The 12,803-nt window shown below is 46.0% G+C and overlaps 2 protein-coding genes across 2 annotated transcripts; one reads left to right on the plus strand and one right to left on the minus strand.

Moving 5' to 3' along the window:
- Window positions 1-1,655: 1,655 nt before the first annotated feature.
- On the plus strand, window positions 1,656-3,821 carry LOC147972194 (dolichol-phosphate mannose synthase subunit 3-like). Its single transcript, XM_087521353.1, has 4 exons — window positions 1,656-1,936; window positions 2,787-2,907; window positions 2,997-3,104; window positions 3,480-3,821. Exons 2-4 carry the CDS (start codon window positions 2,806-2,808, stop codon window positions 3,537-3,539), a joined length of 270 nt encoding a protein of 89 aa, XP_087377479.1. The 5' UTR covers window positions 1,656-1,936; window positions 2,787-2,805; the 3' UTR covers window positions 3,540-3,821.
- A 177-nt stretch (window positions 3,822-3,998) lies between these two features.
- On the minus strand, window positions 3,999-7,492 carry LOC147972195 (uncharacterized). The gene is made up of 11 exons (XM_087521352.1): window positions 7,264-7,492; window positions 6,672-6,766; window positions 6,226-6,283; window positions 5,906-6,103; window positions 5,692-5,768; window positions 5,524-5,606; window positions 5,270-5,321; window positions 4,825-4,893; window positions 4,653-4,739; window positions 4,442-4,506; window positions 3,999-4,327 (listed from the first exon to the last, which is right to left on the minus strand). The coding sequence occupies exons 1-11, from the start codon at window positions 7,382-7,384 to the stop codon at window positions 4,168-4,170; spliced, it is 1,065 nt and encodes a 354-aa protein (XP_087377478.1). The 5' UTR covers window positions 7,385-7,492; the 3' UTR covers window positions 3,999-4,167.
- Between the last annotated feature and the right edge of the window lie 5,311 nt (window positions 7,493-12,803).

A 12,803-nucleotide genomic window follows, 5' to 3' on the forward strand; every position in this document is an offset into this window, starting at 1 on the left:
GATATTGTCTGTAATTAGCCTTCCCGAGACGAACGCTGATTGTTCCTCAGAGATGATCTCAGGGAGTATTTGCTTTAGTCTGTTCGCCACCACCTTTGAAGCAATCTTGTATAGGACATTGCACAAGCTTATTGGACGAAACTGAGATAGCAGAGTTGGGTTCATTACCTTTGGTATTAGCACCAAAACAGTATCATTAATACTCTCCGCACTTTCCTCCCCTCTAACAATTCTGAGGACCGCTCTCGTGATCTCCTCTCTGCATATGGGCCAGTGTCTCTGGTAAAAATGAGCTGGGAACCCATCCGGTCCTGGTGACTTCATTGGAAACATTTGGAAAAGAGCCACCTTTACCTCTTCGTTCGTGTACGGAGCACAAAGAGTCTCATTCATACCTGCCGTCACCTTAACAGGGACATGCGCCATAACTTCCTGTAGCCCAGTGACTCCTTCTGATGTGTACAAAGTTTGGTAAAAGTCCTTAACCATCTCTCTTAGCTCTCCTGGATCATCGATGAGCACTCCCAATGAACCTGCCAAAGCCTTAACCATATTCTTTTTGCGTCGGATACTGGCTCGAAGATGAAAAAACCGTGTGTTCTTATCTCCCGCAGCAAGCCACTCGATCCTGGACCTTTGTCGCCACATCAACTCCTCCCGGTGGTACAGCTCCACCAGTTTGTCATTAATTTTTATTTCCACATGTGAAGGTCCGGTCCGCGATGGGTCTCCACGCAAGCGGTCCAACTCTACCTTTAGTGCTTGTATTTCCTTCCGCACGCTGCCAAAAGTATCCCGGTTCCATCTTGACAGATCTGTAGCTAGGTCAGCCAGTTTGCGTCTAATCTCCGCGACGGTGTGTCCCAAATGTTTGGAGCTCCATTTTTCCATGATGGTTTCCTGCCAATGCTCGTGAGTTTCCCACATGGTCTCATACCGAAAATCTTTTCGTCCCGAAGGCGTATTACTGTCGTTTATCTTCAAGAAAATAGGGCAATGGTATGATGTTGCAGCTGTTAGATGGGACAAGCTTGCTAGTGGAAACTGAGCACTCCACTCCGCCGACCCCAGGGCCCTATCCAATCTGACACGGGTAAAAGTGCCGCCGGCCACTCTCTTCTCGAAAGTCCAGAAGCGGCCTCTATACCCCAAATCCATCAACATGCACACGTCAATAGTGTCTCGAAAACCCTGAATCTGGGCGTTGCTGCGTTGTCCCACCCCTTCGTGTTCATCCGGACGTAGGACCTCATTAAAATCACCGATGCAAAGCCATGGCAGAGCGCTTAGGCTACTAATATTTTTCAGCACTGTCCACATTTGATGTCTCATATGAGTTTGCGCTTCCCCGTACACACAAGTAAGACGCCACGGATCTTTTCCGGGTTCTTGGATCGAGCAATCAATATGGTAAACAGAGTAACCCAAAATCTCCACTTTTATTGGGTTGTTTCAGAAAATACCAATGCCTCCACTCCTCCCTTGGCTATTTATAGCGAAACTATTATCATAACCCAAAGTTCCAGCAAATGCTTCTACCCTACCTCTTTCAATCTGTGTTTCTACAATACAGAGAATAGGGGCTCAATCCGGACGACTCCGCAGCGGTCTGAGCCCGTGGGCTCAGATAGCATCCGTCTCACGCAGGCCCGGCCCAGCAGCGAGCAGAGCCCAGAAGGCCTCGCCGCCGTCGCCCCGTCCCGGACAACCACCTCTGCACATCGGTCGCCAGCCGCGGGGAGACGCCAGCGCTGTACGAGCCGGGCAGCCACACGCGGATCCAGCGCGGGTTCGGAGTCGCCCTCGCCTCCGCCCGCGAACCAGCTCCGACGCCTCAACCTCGGCTCCTCGTCGCAGCTCGCCGTCTTCCACGCCAAGGTCGACGAGATCTCGCTCCTCGCCGTCAGCACCGCCACAGTCCACAGGCGTCAGCCCCGTAAGCGATCTCCCTCCTTCCCCGTCTCCTCTTGATTCTTGGTTAACTTAGGTTGGATGGATCCGTCTGGTGTACTAGCGTCTGTACTTTTGCCTCTGATGGAATTAGTGCTTCTGTACGATTTCTCGATCTGGTTGTAGCTAGAGGGAGTAACATTGGTGCTCAATTGTTGCTGGATTCATGATCCTGTTCTAGTGGGCAGCACATAAAATTGTTTCTGTGTTAGATTTACAATCTTGGGCTTCTTTGATTCAAAGGAATTTTATAGGATTTCTAGAGGATTGAAATCCTTAGGATTTTTTCCTATGTTGGTCCTTTGATTCATAGGATTAGATTCCATAGGAATTTTTCCTATGGAATATTTTGTACTACATTTCATAGGAAACCTAACATCCACTCCAACCTCTTTTTACAATTCCTTTGTTTTTCCTGTGACATCAAACACTCATTGCTAATCCTATAGGATTCAAGTGGGCATGCCACTCCAACCCTATACTTTTCCTATTCCTACATTTTTAAAATCCTACGAATCAAAGAGGCTGACATGTATTGAATTTCTGCTAGATAGCTACAGCGTATAGTTTCTTTATGTATAATCCAATGTAATTATGTACTGTACGGGTGGTATATATCTAATTAATTAGCTCGGAACTTAATCAAAAATATTTCCTAGAAACTGTATTGTACATGTTCCAGTAACACAAGTCAGAGTCTCTGTTCAGCCAGTAGGCAAAATATGAAGATATAATAGATGCTGCTACAGTTTACCTGACGGCCTACTGCCTGCTCTAGGAAATCAGGACGTAAACTGGCCGTGCTAGTTCTCATTCGCTCTTTTGATTAATGGCAGACGAGCGCTGTATTTTTAGATGAAGCACATATTCAAGATCATCGCGGTGCTGGCGGCAATCTCCGCCGTCTGGGTTGCGCTCCTTGAAACCTCGACAGTCCCTCGCAGTTTTACTTGGTTGGTGAGTGACATTAAAAATTTTCACTCCTAATGTCATGAAGACATGCTCCTTTTAATTATGATGTTTGCTTGTGGCTTTTGTTGTTGTAGCTTCCCATCTACTTGGTAGTGGCGCTTGGATGCTATGGCCTTTTTATGGTTGGATATGGGCTCATGTTCTTCCCAACCTGCCCTCAAGAAGCGGTATTACTACAGCAGGTAGCTGACGTAGTCCTAGCAGCCTAATTTTCCTTTTTGTCTGCAGTCTTATTTCCATTTTGAAAGCTAGTAGTCTCTAGAACTTGCATCCTTTGTTATTTCCTGTTTTAGTTCCACACATGTGCATTGTCTATTATCTTTTCTCTTGGTTTTCTGCTGGCATAACGAGATTCAAGGTATTATGCAGAAAGGAAACAAGACAAACTCTGAAAACTTCATAAGTTTATTTGTACCTTATGTGTATCATTGTATGAATTTTCATAATGGTCACTACAAAGAAAACCAAGCTACCTGATCTTGAAACTTTGAAGTTTTCTGTACATCACATGTTTTTTCTTCCCATTTATAATTCTTTGAGCTCGACCAACTATGCAGGATATCATGGAGGCAAAGGATTTCCTATCAAAAAGAGGTGTTGATGTGAGCTCTGATTGAGGTCAATACCAATGATTTATGTTTCGTGACCAGTTTGAAGCTTCCTGGATACCGTATAGAAAAAATTATGACATTTCACTGTGTCTAGATATTTGTTACTAATGCAGTCTTTGTGAGTGGCGTGTTACAGTTCTACATTTTGTTAGTTCAGTGGATGGTTTGTCAGGATATTAGTTATGTCAGGAAAACAGTGTGAGAATAGCTAAATAGCTAATTAATGGTTTGTTAACAAGTCCATCAATGTTCAGACATGTTTGCTATTTAACAATCTGGTTTTCATCACTGGATGTGTATCAATTTTTTCTGTGCAGTATCATCTTTGGTGATGCTTCGAATTGCGAGCTACTTTGATGGTTCAGTCCCAGCATGCGGAATTTGCTGTCCATTTCAGACATCCTTCATTTGCTAAATCTGGAATGACTTCTTGAGTTTTTCAAATTTGACAAAGTTCTCAACTCATGATTAGCAAAAGATCACAAAACCTTTACCAATACCATTATTGCTCCATGTTTACATAACAATTGTAGAATGAACCAGTATACACCCTGTGCAGTGAACCTGTGAAAACTCATAATCCTATTTTATACATGTTCAGTCACATGCCAAGTTGGCAGCAGACGGTCACCTGCTACCTTGAGGTAGCTGCTTCCGACGGGGACTTGTTTGAGTCTGGTCCATCATCTTCTCCAGCACCAGGAACTCGCTCTGCCGTGCGGTTCTCTGTCGCTGCCTCCTCGTCAGTTGCGCCTGCGACCTGTGCAGTGTCCTCGGCAGCCTCCCTGGAGCCCCTGCTTGCAATAGTTCTAGTGGTCAGTTGTGAGCTTGTGACACTGTCAGGGTAGATGCAGGTAGTAGCTATCATGAATGTTTACGGGGGGGGCATCAGCTGAAGAAAACAGTACTTGTATGAGTAGATGATGAGACCAATTGCAGTGCCAGCAAAAGCAACAAAGTACATCCAATCGACCTGCAGATGCCCAATTTTTTTGCTCCCATCAGTTCAGTTAGGGCCTTGTTTGAAACGCGTGAATTCCACAGTAAACAAATCAATTTTAAGAAGGAATCTGAAAAAAAAAATCCCCTGTCCCAAGATAGAATTGGGTGTGCACAAACCTTCTCATGGTAAGCAAAGATACGGATTAGAACGGCCCACATGTCGGAGGTCAGAAGTGATAGGTTCAGCATGGTTGCGCCACATATCTGAAACAAATCAAATATGAACTGAACTCTAGCAAAAATATTTCAGGACAGTCATGAATTTGACCACAAGAGAATAGTGATCTACCTTCAGGATAATAGGCACTGTGGAGTAGAACAGGAACATTGCTAGTGCAAATCCAATAAAAGGGAGCACCTGAAAGGATACAGAAGGTCAGTGTCACAACTATAATTTTGATTACATATTATCGGCGTGGTGAATCTCTAATAGCATGCTGCAATGCCTTGAAATTTGCTGGCATCCACTGGAAGTTTGGATATAGCAAAGTTTTCAGTTGGATGACAGATGCTTAACATTCAACCTCTGATAAGATTTGGAAGGTTTTGTATGGCCCAACAACATTCCAACAAGTTCATACTTCATTTTCTCTGTGCTCTACTATTAGTTAGAATCTAAAGTTCAGACAAAGAAACAATAATTGTCCCTAAAAAAGAAATCCTGTAATTGTCTATGACTGGTTGGTTCAGTTTGATGACCCCAAATTGGAATGACTAAAGCTCAGGAGACTCACTGCGCTGGCATTCCATTCCGTCGATCTAAGTTCTTCCCGCTCAAGTATGCTTCTGTTGTAATGTCAAGGGTGTAGCATTCCAATTTCCAAAATGCATATTAGGTAACAGAAAGTTCAACAAAACGGTAAGGTTTATAGCCTAAAACTTTCCGGTTTACTGCCAACAAAATACAGTTTCTTCTCTTATCTGTCAAATTAAGTTGAAGCGCCACCGAAGAAAGTACAGTTCATGATTGCAATAAGCCAAAGGATACATCTGTATGCCACTTATAATTGCTCCAAAAACACCTAGCATCGCCATCACCTCAATCCTGCTGCTTTTCTTGACAATATACTCCTGAAATGTTGTAGAAACCAAACCTTCAATGTATTTTCCACCCATGTACATACACTTGGGCTGACAGATGACGTTTTGTTGATACCTCGGTGACATTGCTGACGGCATAAAGCGTGGCCCCGGCGATGACAAGCATATCACCTTTCAAGGGGCTGGGTCCTTCTGCAGGACATTCCAAGATCATGTAATGTTAGAACTATTTACATGAGTTGGAGCTGTAAGCTACCAGCGGCGTAATCCCCTCAATTGTGATAGTTGTGTGAGGACTGAAGACTCCCATATGATATTATTGTTCTTACTTGATTTTCGTTCAGAGGCGTGCACATCGGAGAAGACCACCAGCATGACGCCAGCCACACAGATCCCGACGCCGAACAGCTTCCTCAGCCCGTACTTCGTCTTGAGGAAGATCCAGGTGAGGAAGAGGACGCAGGGGATCGCCCAGCAGTCCAGGAGCATCACGCTCGTCAGGGACGTGTACTGGTAAGCCTTCACGACTTTTATGAATGAACAGTTAAAAAGCAAAGCTAATTTCAGCGTCTTGATTACCCATTGTGATGAAAAACTAGATGAACTGAGATATCATTGATTTCAGTAACGGTAGCTGCGTTGGTCGTACCGATGTAGTTAGCCTCCACGTCGACGATGCTGAGGATCAAGTAGTAGTACCATTTCACCTGCAGAAAACAGAATGTGGAAGAAAACGTTCGTTTTCAGGGATTTTGCTGATAGGAACATTCACGATTTTTTGCGTCGTTGCGTCTCGCCGCATGGACAACTTGGTGATGAAGGAACAGCATGAACAACTTGTGAAGAGCAGCAGAATCAGAATATGCATAGCTATCCCTGTCCTGGGCAACAGGGGGGATAAGATGCACTAAACGCGCATCGCACACGCAGAAAATCAGGAAAAATCCAGTTGGGTTTTTGGAGATTTCATTTTACTAGAGCATAAGAACTGGGTATAGCAAATTATGGCTGTTATTCACTTGTCAGGATTAAAATCTGAACCAAGTTAGCATCGAAGCATCTCTTTTGGACAGTAAAAGGCGGCACCATACGTACCGTCAGAAGTTGCCGTTTGTAAATCATAATTCCTCCGTAGACAAGCGCGAGGAGGATGTAGTTCAGCAGGGACTGCGACGTCGGCGCATTGACGCCTGAAAAAGCAGGCATGATCATAACACTGCAAGCCTCCACTCGCAGTTTAACCATCTTCCATTTTTGCTCACAGAGGGTAGCAGAGAACAGAAGCAAACGAGAATAAGCGATAAGCCAAATAAATGCTCGTGTTGCACTACAATTTTTCCTTTTTGGCCTAAACACATGAGAACTGGAACCAATAATTTTTCCTTTTGTTCAGAGTTTCTTTCAGAGTGGTGTGCTAGAATTCAGTACTCCCTCCATTCACTTTTGTAAAACGTTTTATGCTTTTAAGACAACACCTAAAACAGTTCAATTTCAGCTGTCTTAAACGTCTTACAAAAGTGAACAGAGGGAGTAGATGTTGTCACGAAATTATGAATGGTGACAGAGGCAATTCCCTGTCAAGCTAGGTCCTAACTAATGTCAAATACCAAGATAATCCATAAGTAGACCAGGCAAAATGGCATTGCGGAGTAGACGGCGGAGTAGCCGTCCGGCAACGCGCACGTACCTCGGCGGGCGAGCTCGGAGGAGGAGAAGCCGGTGGAGGTGATAAGCAGCGAGACGAACTGCCCGAGCGCGAGCCCCACGAGCACCTCCCGCCGGAGCCACCTCGGCGCCGGCAGCGCCATTGCCGGCTAGCTAGCTGGTTGCTGGGTGCCTGCCCTGCTCTCGTCTTCTTCGCCAACGTCGCCGTCCGCCCACTCGTGTCGTATAGCAGGCTGATGGCTTAAACAACAAAGCTGCTTGCTAATGTATGTACACGGGCGACTTGGTTAGCGTCTCTGTCTCGTGGGCCCTATGCGCTGCCTGTGGCACAAAGCCGCCGGTTTTTTTGGTTTTGTTCCCACGGAAATGCAGCTCTTTCCAGCAGAGTTCGTGCAAAATCATCTACTCCCTCCGCTCCTAAATATTTGTATTTCTAAAGATTTCAATAAATAACTAGTAGATATGAAGTAAAATGAGTGAATCTACATTTTAAAATATGTCTATATACACCTGTATGTGGCAGTTCATTTGAAATATTCAACAGAGGAAGTACTAGTTAGTGTAAAAAATGCTTTTATATTATGAGACGAAAGAGTAGTATGTAGTAGTAATTCTCTTGAAAATTTGCATACACACACACACACACACACATATATATATATATATATAGTGTTACTATTCATCACTCAGGGTGCAGAATAAGTTTTCTTCACCCGAGGTATTCTTACGATCATTTCATAATTAAATTACCTGTGGAATTCAAATAGTTACATTCTTATTGATTCACTACGTAAAATTTGACATAAGAAAATAAAAATATAGGTCATAAAACAAGAAAATTTGCAGTTTATGTGTATTTTAGACTATGTTTTTACGTTTGTAATTTTACATAACATAAAATATTTTTTAACGGCGATTATATATTTTCTTACGGTCCTTTTTTGCGTCGGAAATAAGACAAAACTTACGGAACGTAAAATTACGGTGCATTGATGGTAAAATAAAGGGGTGAAGAATAACAATTTCTCACCCAGGATGACGAATAGCGCGATTCATCACCCAGGGTGCAGAATAAGTTTTCTTCACCCGAGGTAATCTTACGATCATTTCATAATTAAATTACGTGTGGAATTCAAATAGTTATATTCTTATTGATTCACTACGTAAAATTTGACATAAGAAAATAAAAATATAGGTCATAAAATAAGAAAATTTACAGTTTATGTGTATTTTAGACTATATTTTTACGTTTGTAATTTTACATAACACAAAATATATTTTAACGGCGATTATATATTTTCTTATGGTCCTTTTTTGCGTCGGAAATAAGACAAACTTACGAAATGTAAAATTACGGTGCATTGATGGTAAAATAAAGGGGTGAAGAATAACAATTCCTTACCCAGGGTGACGAATAGCGCGATTCATCACCCAGGGTGCAGAATAAGTTTTCTTCACCCGAGGTAATCTTATGATATATATATATATATATATATATATATATATATATATATATATATATATATATATCATACGACTAAATTTCAGTAGTACAACATTTTTTTTGCAGATCATCTTGCGGTCACAAAAAGTGATATAGTTGAGGAGGGCATAGAAGAATACACGAAGTAAATTATATTTTCTCACAAAAACTTGCAGGTGCATGCCGTCACGCTTTGTTTCAGGATTTTTTGGAACTTGAAAAATATGTTTTTCCAAATTTCCTAATCTAACTAAAGAGTGCAAGCTAGCCCAGGAGCACAAAATTCACTCTCTGATGGCTAAACAACAAAGCTGCTTGTGCTAGCTAAGAGCATCTCCAGCCGCGCTCCCAACAAACCATCCTCAGACAAATTTTTAGCGTTGACAGGCGAAAATCGGCCCAGTCGCGTCTCCAGGACTTAGTTTTTTGCTAGGTTGGGCCGAAATAACAGCCGACGCATCCGAGCCGAACCCGGCGCGCTGGGGGCGCTTGGGGGCGCCGGCACAAGCGAAAAGGGGCGTGGGGCCTCTCTGTCGGCGAGAGGAGAGCCTTTTTCCGCCGTTTCTTCCCGCTTCCTCCCCGGCTTCCCTCTCATTTTCTCATTCCTCCCGCCAATCTCCCTCCTTCTCCCCTCGCCGGCAACCATGCCGCCGAAGAAATACGTGATACCCCACGCCGTGACGGTTGCGACCGCCGCCGCCCAGCCGAAACAAAGGAAGCCGAGGGCGCCGCCGTCCAAGCCGTCGGGCATGTCCAACGCCGACTGGAGGGCGGAAGTCCAGCGTCGGGAGGCCGTCACCACCGACCGGCGGAACAGGGCCAACGCCAAGAAGGCCAGGGACAACACGACGCTCGCGGCTGCGGCTGCGGTCGAACAAGCCGAGGCGGCTCGCGTGGGGATGACGAATCCTCCCGGGGGGCATGCCCAGTACGCGCCCTGGAGCCAGCAAAGCGTCGGTTTTTCGGTCGGCTTCTCGTCGTCGTCGCAACCCTGCGGATGCACGCCGTCGCTGGGCTACGCCGACAGGGACGCGCACGGTGGGTTCAACCCAACATCACCTTCCCCCATGATCACCCGGCCCAGCGCACGCCCTCGCCCGCCTTCGCTGGCGTGCAGTACTCTCCATACAACTACTTGTTGGGGAACGTAGCAGAATTTTAAAATTTTCTACGCATCACCAAGATCAATCTATGGATTCATCTAGCAACGAGGGAGAGGGGAGTGTATCTACATACCCTTGTAGATCACGAGCGGAAGCATTCAAGAGAACGAGGTTGATGGAGTCGTACTCGTCGTGATCCAAATCACCGATGACCGAGCGCCGAACGGACGGCACCTCCGCATTCAACACACGTACGGTTAGGGAAGACGTCTCCTCCTTCTTGATCCATCAAGGGGAAGGAGAGGTTGATGGAGATCCAGCAGCACGACGGCGTGGTGGTGGAAGCAGCGGTGATCTCGGCAGGGCTTCGCCAAGCTCCAACGAGAGAGAGAGAGAGAGAGAGAGGTGTTACGTGGGGAGAGGGAGACGCCAGAGACTTGGTGCGGCTGCCCTCCCTCCCCCCCCCACTATATATAGGACCCCTAGGGGGGTGCCGGCCCTAGGAGATGGGATCTCCAAGGGGGGGGCGGCGGCCAAGGGGGACTTGCCCCCCAAGCCAAGTGGAGCGCTCCCCACCCCTAGGGTTTCCAACCCTAGGCGCAGGGGGAGGCCCATGGGGGCGCACCAGCCCACCAGGGGCTGGTTCCCCTCCCACTTCAGCCCATGGGGCCCTCCGGGATAGGTGGCCCTGTTGGGGAACGTAGTAATTTCAAAATTTTCCTACGCACACGCAAGATGATGGTGATGCATAGCAACGAGAGAGGAGAGTGTGATCTACGTACCCTTGTAGACCGACAGCGGAAGCGTTAGCACAACGAGGTTGATGTAGTCGTACGTCTTCACGGCCCGGCCGATCAAGCACCGAAACTACGGCACCTTCGAGTTTTAGCACACGTTCAGCTCGATGACGATCCCCGGACTCCGATCCAGCAAAGTGTCGGGGTAAAGTTCCGTCAGCACGACGGCGTGGTGACGATCTTGATGTACTACCGTCGCAGGGCTTCGCCTAAGCACCGCTACAATATTATCGAGGATTATGGTGGAAGGGGGCACCGCACACGGCTAAGAATATGATCACGTGGATCAACTTGTCTGTCTAGGGGTGCCCCCTGCCCCCGTATATAAAGGAGCAAGGGGAGGAGGCCGGCCGGCCCCTATTGGCGCGCCAGGAGGAGTCATCCTCCTAGTAGGAGTAGGACTCCTACTAGGAGGGGGAAGGAAGTGGGGAGGGAGAAGGAAAGGGGGGCGCCGCCCCCCTCTCCTAGTCCAATTCGGACCAGGGGGAGGAGGCGTGCGGCCCACCCTGGCTGCCCCCTCTCTCTCCACTAAGGCCCATATGGCCCATTACTTCTCCCGGTAGGGTTCCAGTAACCCTCCGGCTCTCCGGTTTTCTCCGAAATCACCCGGAACACTTCCGGTGTCCGAATATAGCCGTCTAATATATCAATCTTTATGTCTCGACCATTTCGAGACTCCTTGTTATGTCCGTGTTTCACATCCGGGACTCCGAACTAACTTCGGTACATCAAAACTCATAAACTCATAATATAACTGTCATCGAAACCTTAAGCGTGCGGACCCTACGGGTTCGAGAACAATGTAGACATGACCGAGACACGTCTCCGGTCAATAACCAATAGCGGAAACTGGATGCTCATATTGGCTCCTACATATTCTACGAAGATCTTTATCGGTCAGACCGCATAACAACATACGTTGTTCCCTTTGTCATCGGTATTTTACTTGCCCGAGATTCGATCGTCGGTATCTCAATACCTAGTTCAATCTCGTTACCAGCAAGTCTCTTTACTCGTTTCGTAATACATCATCTCGCAACTAACTCATTAGTTGAAATACTTGCAAGGCTTATGTGATGTGCATTACCGAGAGGGCCCAGAGATACCTCTCCGACAATCGGAGTGACAAATCCTAATCTCGAAATACGCCAACCCAACATGTACCTTTGGAGACACCTGTAGAGCTCCTTTATAATCACCCAGTTACGTTGTGACGTTTGGTAGCACACAAAGTGTTCCTCCGGCAAACGGGAGTTGCATAATCTCATAGTCATAGGAACATGTATAATTCATGAAGAAAGCAATAACAACATACTAAACGATCGGGTGCTAAGCTAATGGAATGGGTCATGTCAATCACATCATTCTCCTAATAATGTGATCCCGTTAATCAAATGACAACACATGTCTATGGTTAGGAAACATAACCATCTTTGATTAATGAGCTAGTCAAGTAGAGGCATACTAGTGAGGTTTGGTTGTCTATGTATTCACACAAGTATTATGTTTCCGGATAATACAATTCTAGCATGAATAATAAACATTTATCATGATATAAGGAAATAAAATAATAACATTATTATTGCCTCTAGGGCATATTTTCTTCAGGCCCCACCCGGTGGACCCCCGGGACCCTTCCGGTGGTCCCGGTACAATACCTATTACCCCCGAAACTTTCCCGATGGCCGAAACTGGACTTCCTATATATAAATCTTCACCTCCGGACCATTTCGGAACTCCTCGTGACGTCCGGGATCTCATCCGAGACTCCGAACAACTTTTGGGTTACCGCATACTAATATCTCTACAACCCTAGTGTCACCGAACCTTAAGTGTGTAGACCCTACGGGTTCGGGAGACACACAGACATGACCGAGACGACTCTCCGGTTAATAACCAACAGCGGGATCTGGATACCCATGTTGGCTCCCACATGCTCCTCGATGATCTCATCGGATGAACCACGATGTCGAGGATTTAATCAATCCTGTATTCAATTCCCTTTGTCAATCAGTACGTTACTTGCCCGAGATTCGATCGTCGGTATCCCAATACCTCGTTCAATCTCGTTACCGGTAAGTCACTTTACTCGTACCATAATGCATGATCCCGTGACCAAACACTTGGTCACATTGAGCTCATTATGATGATGCATTACCGAGTAGGCCCAAAGATACCT

This window comes from Triticum urartu, chromosome 5A, assembly GCF_056163025.1.
Source record: "Triticum urartu cultivar PI428250 chromosome 5A, HENAU_Tu73, whole genome shotgun sequence".
Classification (NCBI taxonomy): Eukaryota; Viridiplantae; Streptophyta; class Magnoliopsida; order Poales; family Poaceae; genus Triticum; species Triticum urartu.

Coding starts and splice junctions, on each gene's coding strand:
- LOC147972194 (XM_087521353.1), top strand. CDS start 2,806: ATGAAGCACATATTCAAGATCATCGCGGTGCTGGCGGCAATCTCCGCC. Junction 2,908..2,996: donor CTCGCAGTTTTACTTGGTTG/GTGAGTGACATT, acceptor TTGTTGTTGTAG/CTTCCCATCTACTTGGTAGT. Junction 3,105..3,479: donor AAGCGGTATTACTACAGCAG/GTAGCTGACGTA, acceptor CCAACTATGCAG/GATATCATGGAGGCAAAGGA.
- LOC147972195 (XM_087521352.1), bottom strand. CDS start 7,384: ATGGCGCTGCCGGCGCCGAGGTGGCTCCGGCGGGAGGTGCTCGTGGGG. Junction 6,284..6,671: donor ACAAACGGCAACTTCTGACG/GTACGTATGGTG, acceptor TGTTTTCTGCAG/GTGAAATGGTACTACTACTT. Junction 4,507..4,652: donor TCTTTGCTTACCATGAGAAG/GTTTGTGCACAC, acceptor GGGCATCTGCAG/GTCGATTGGATGTACTTTGT.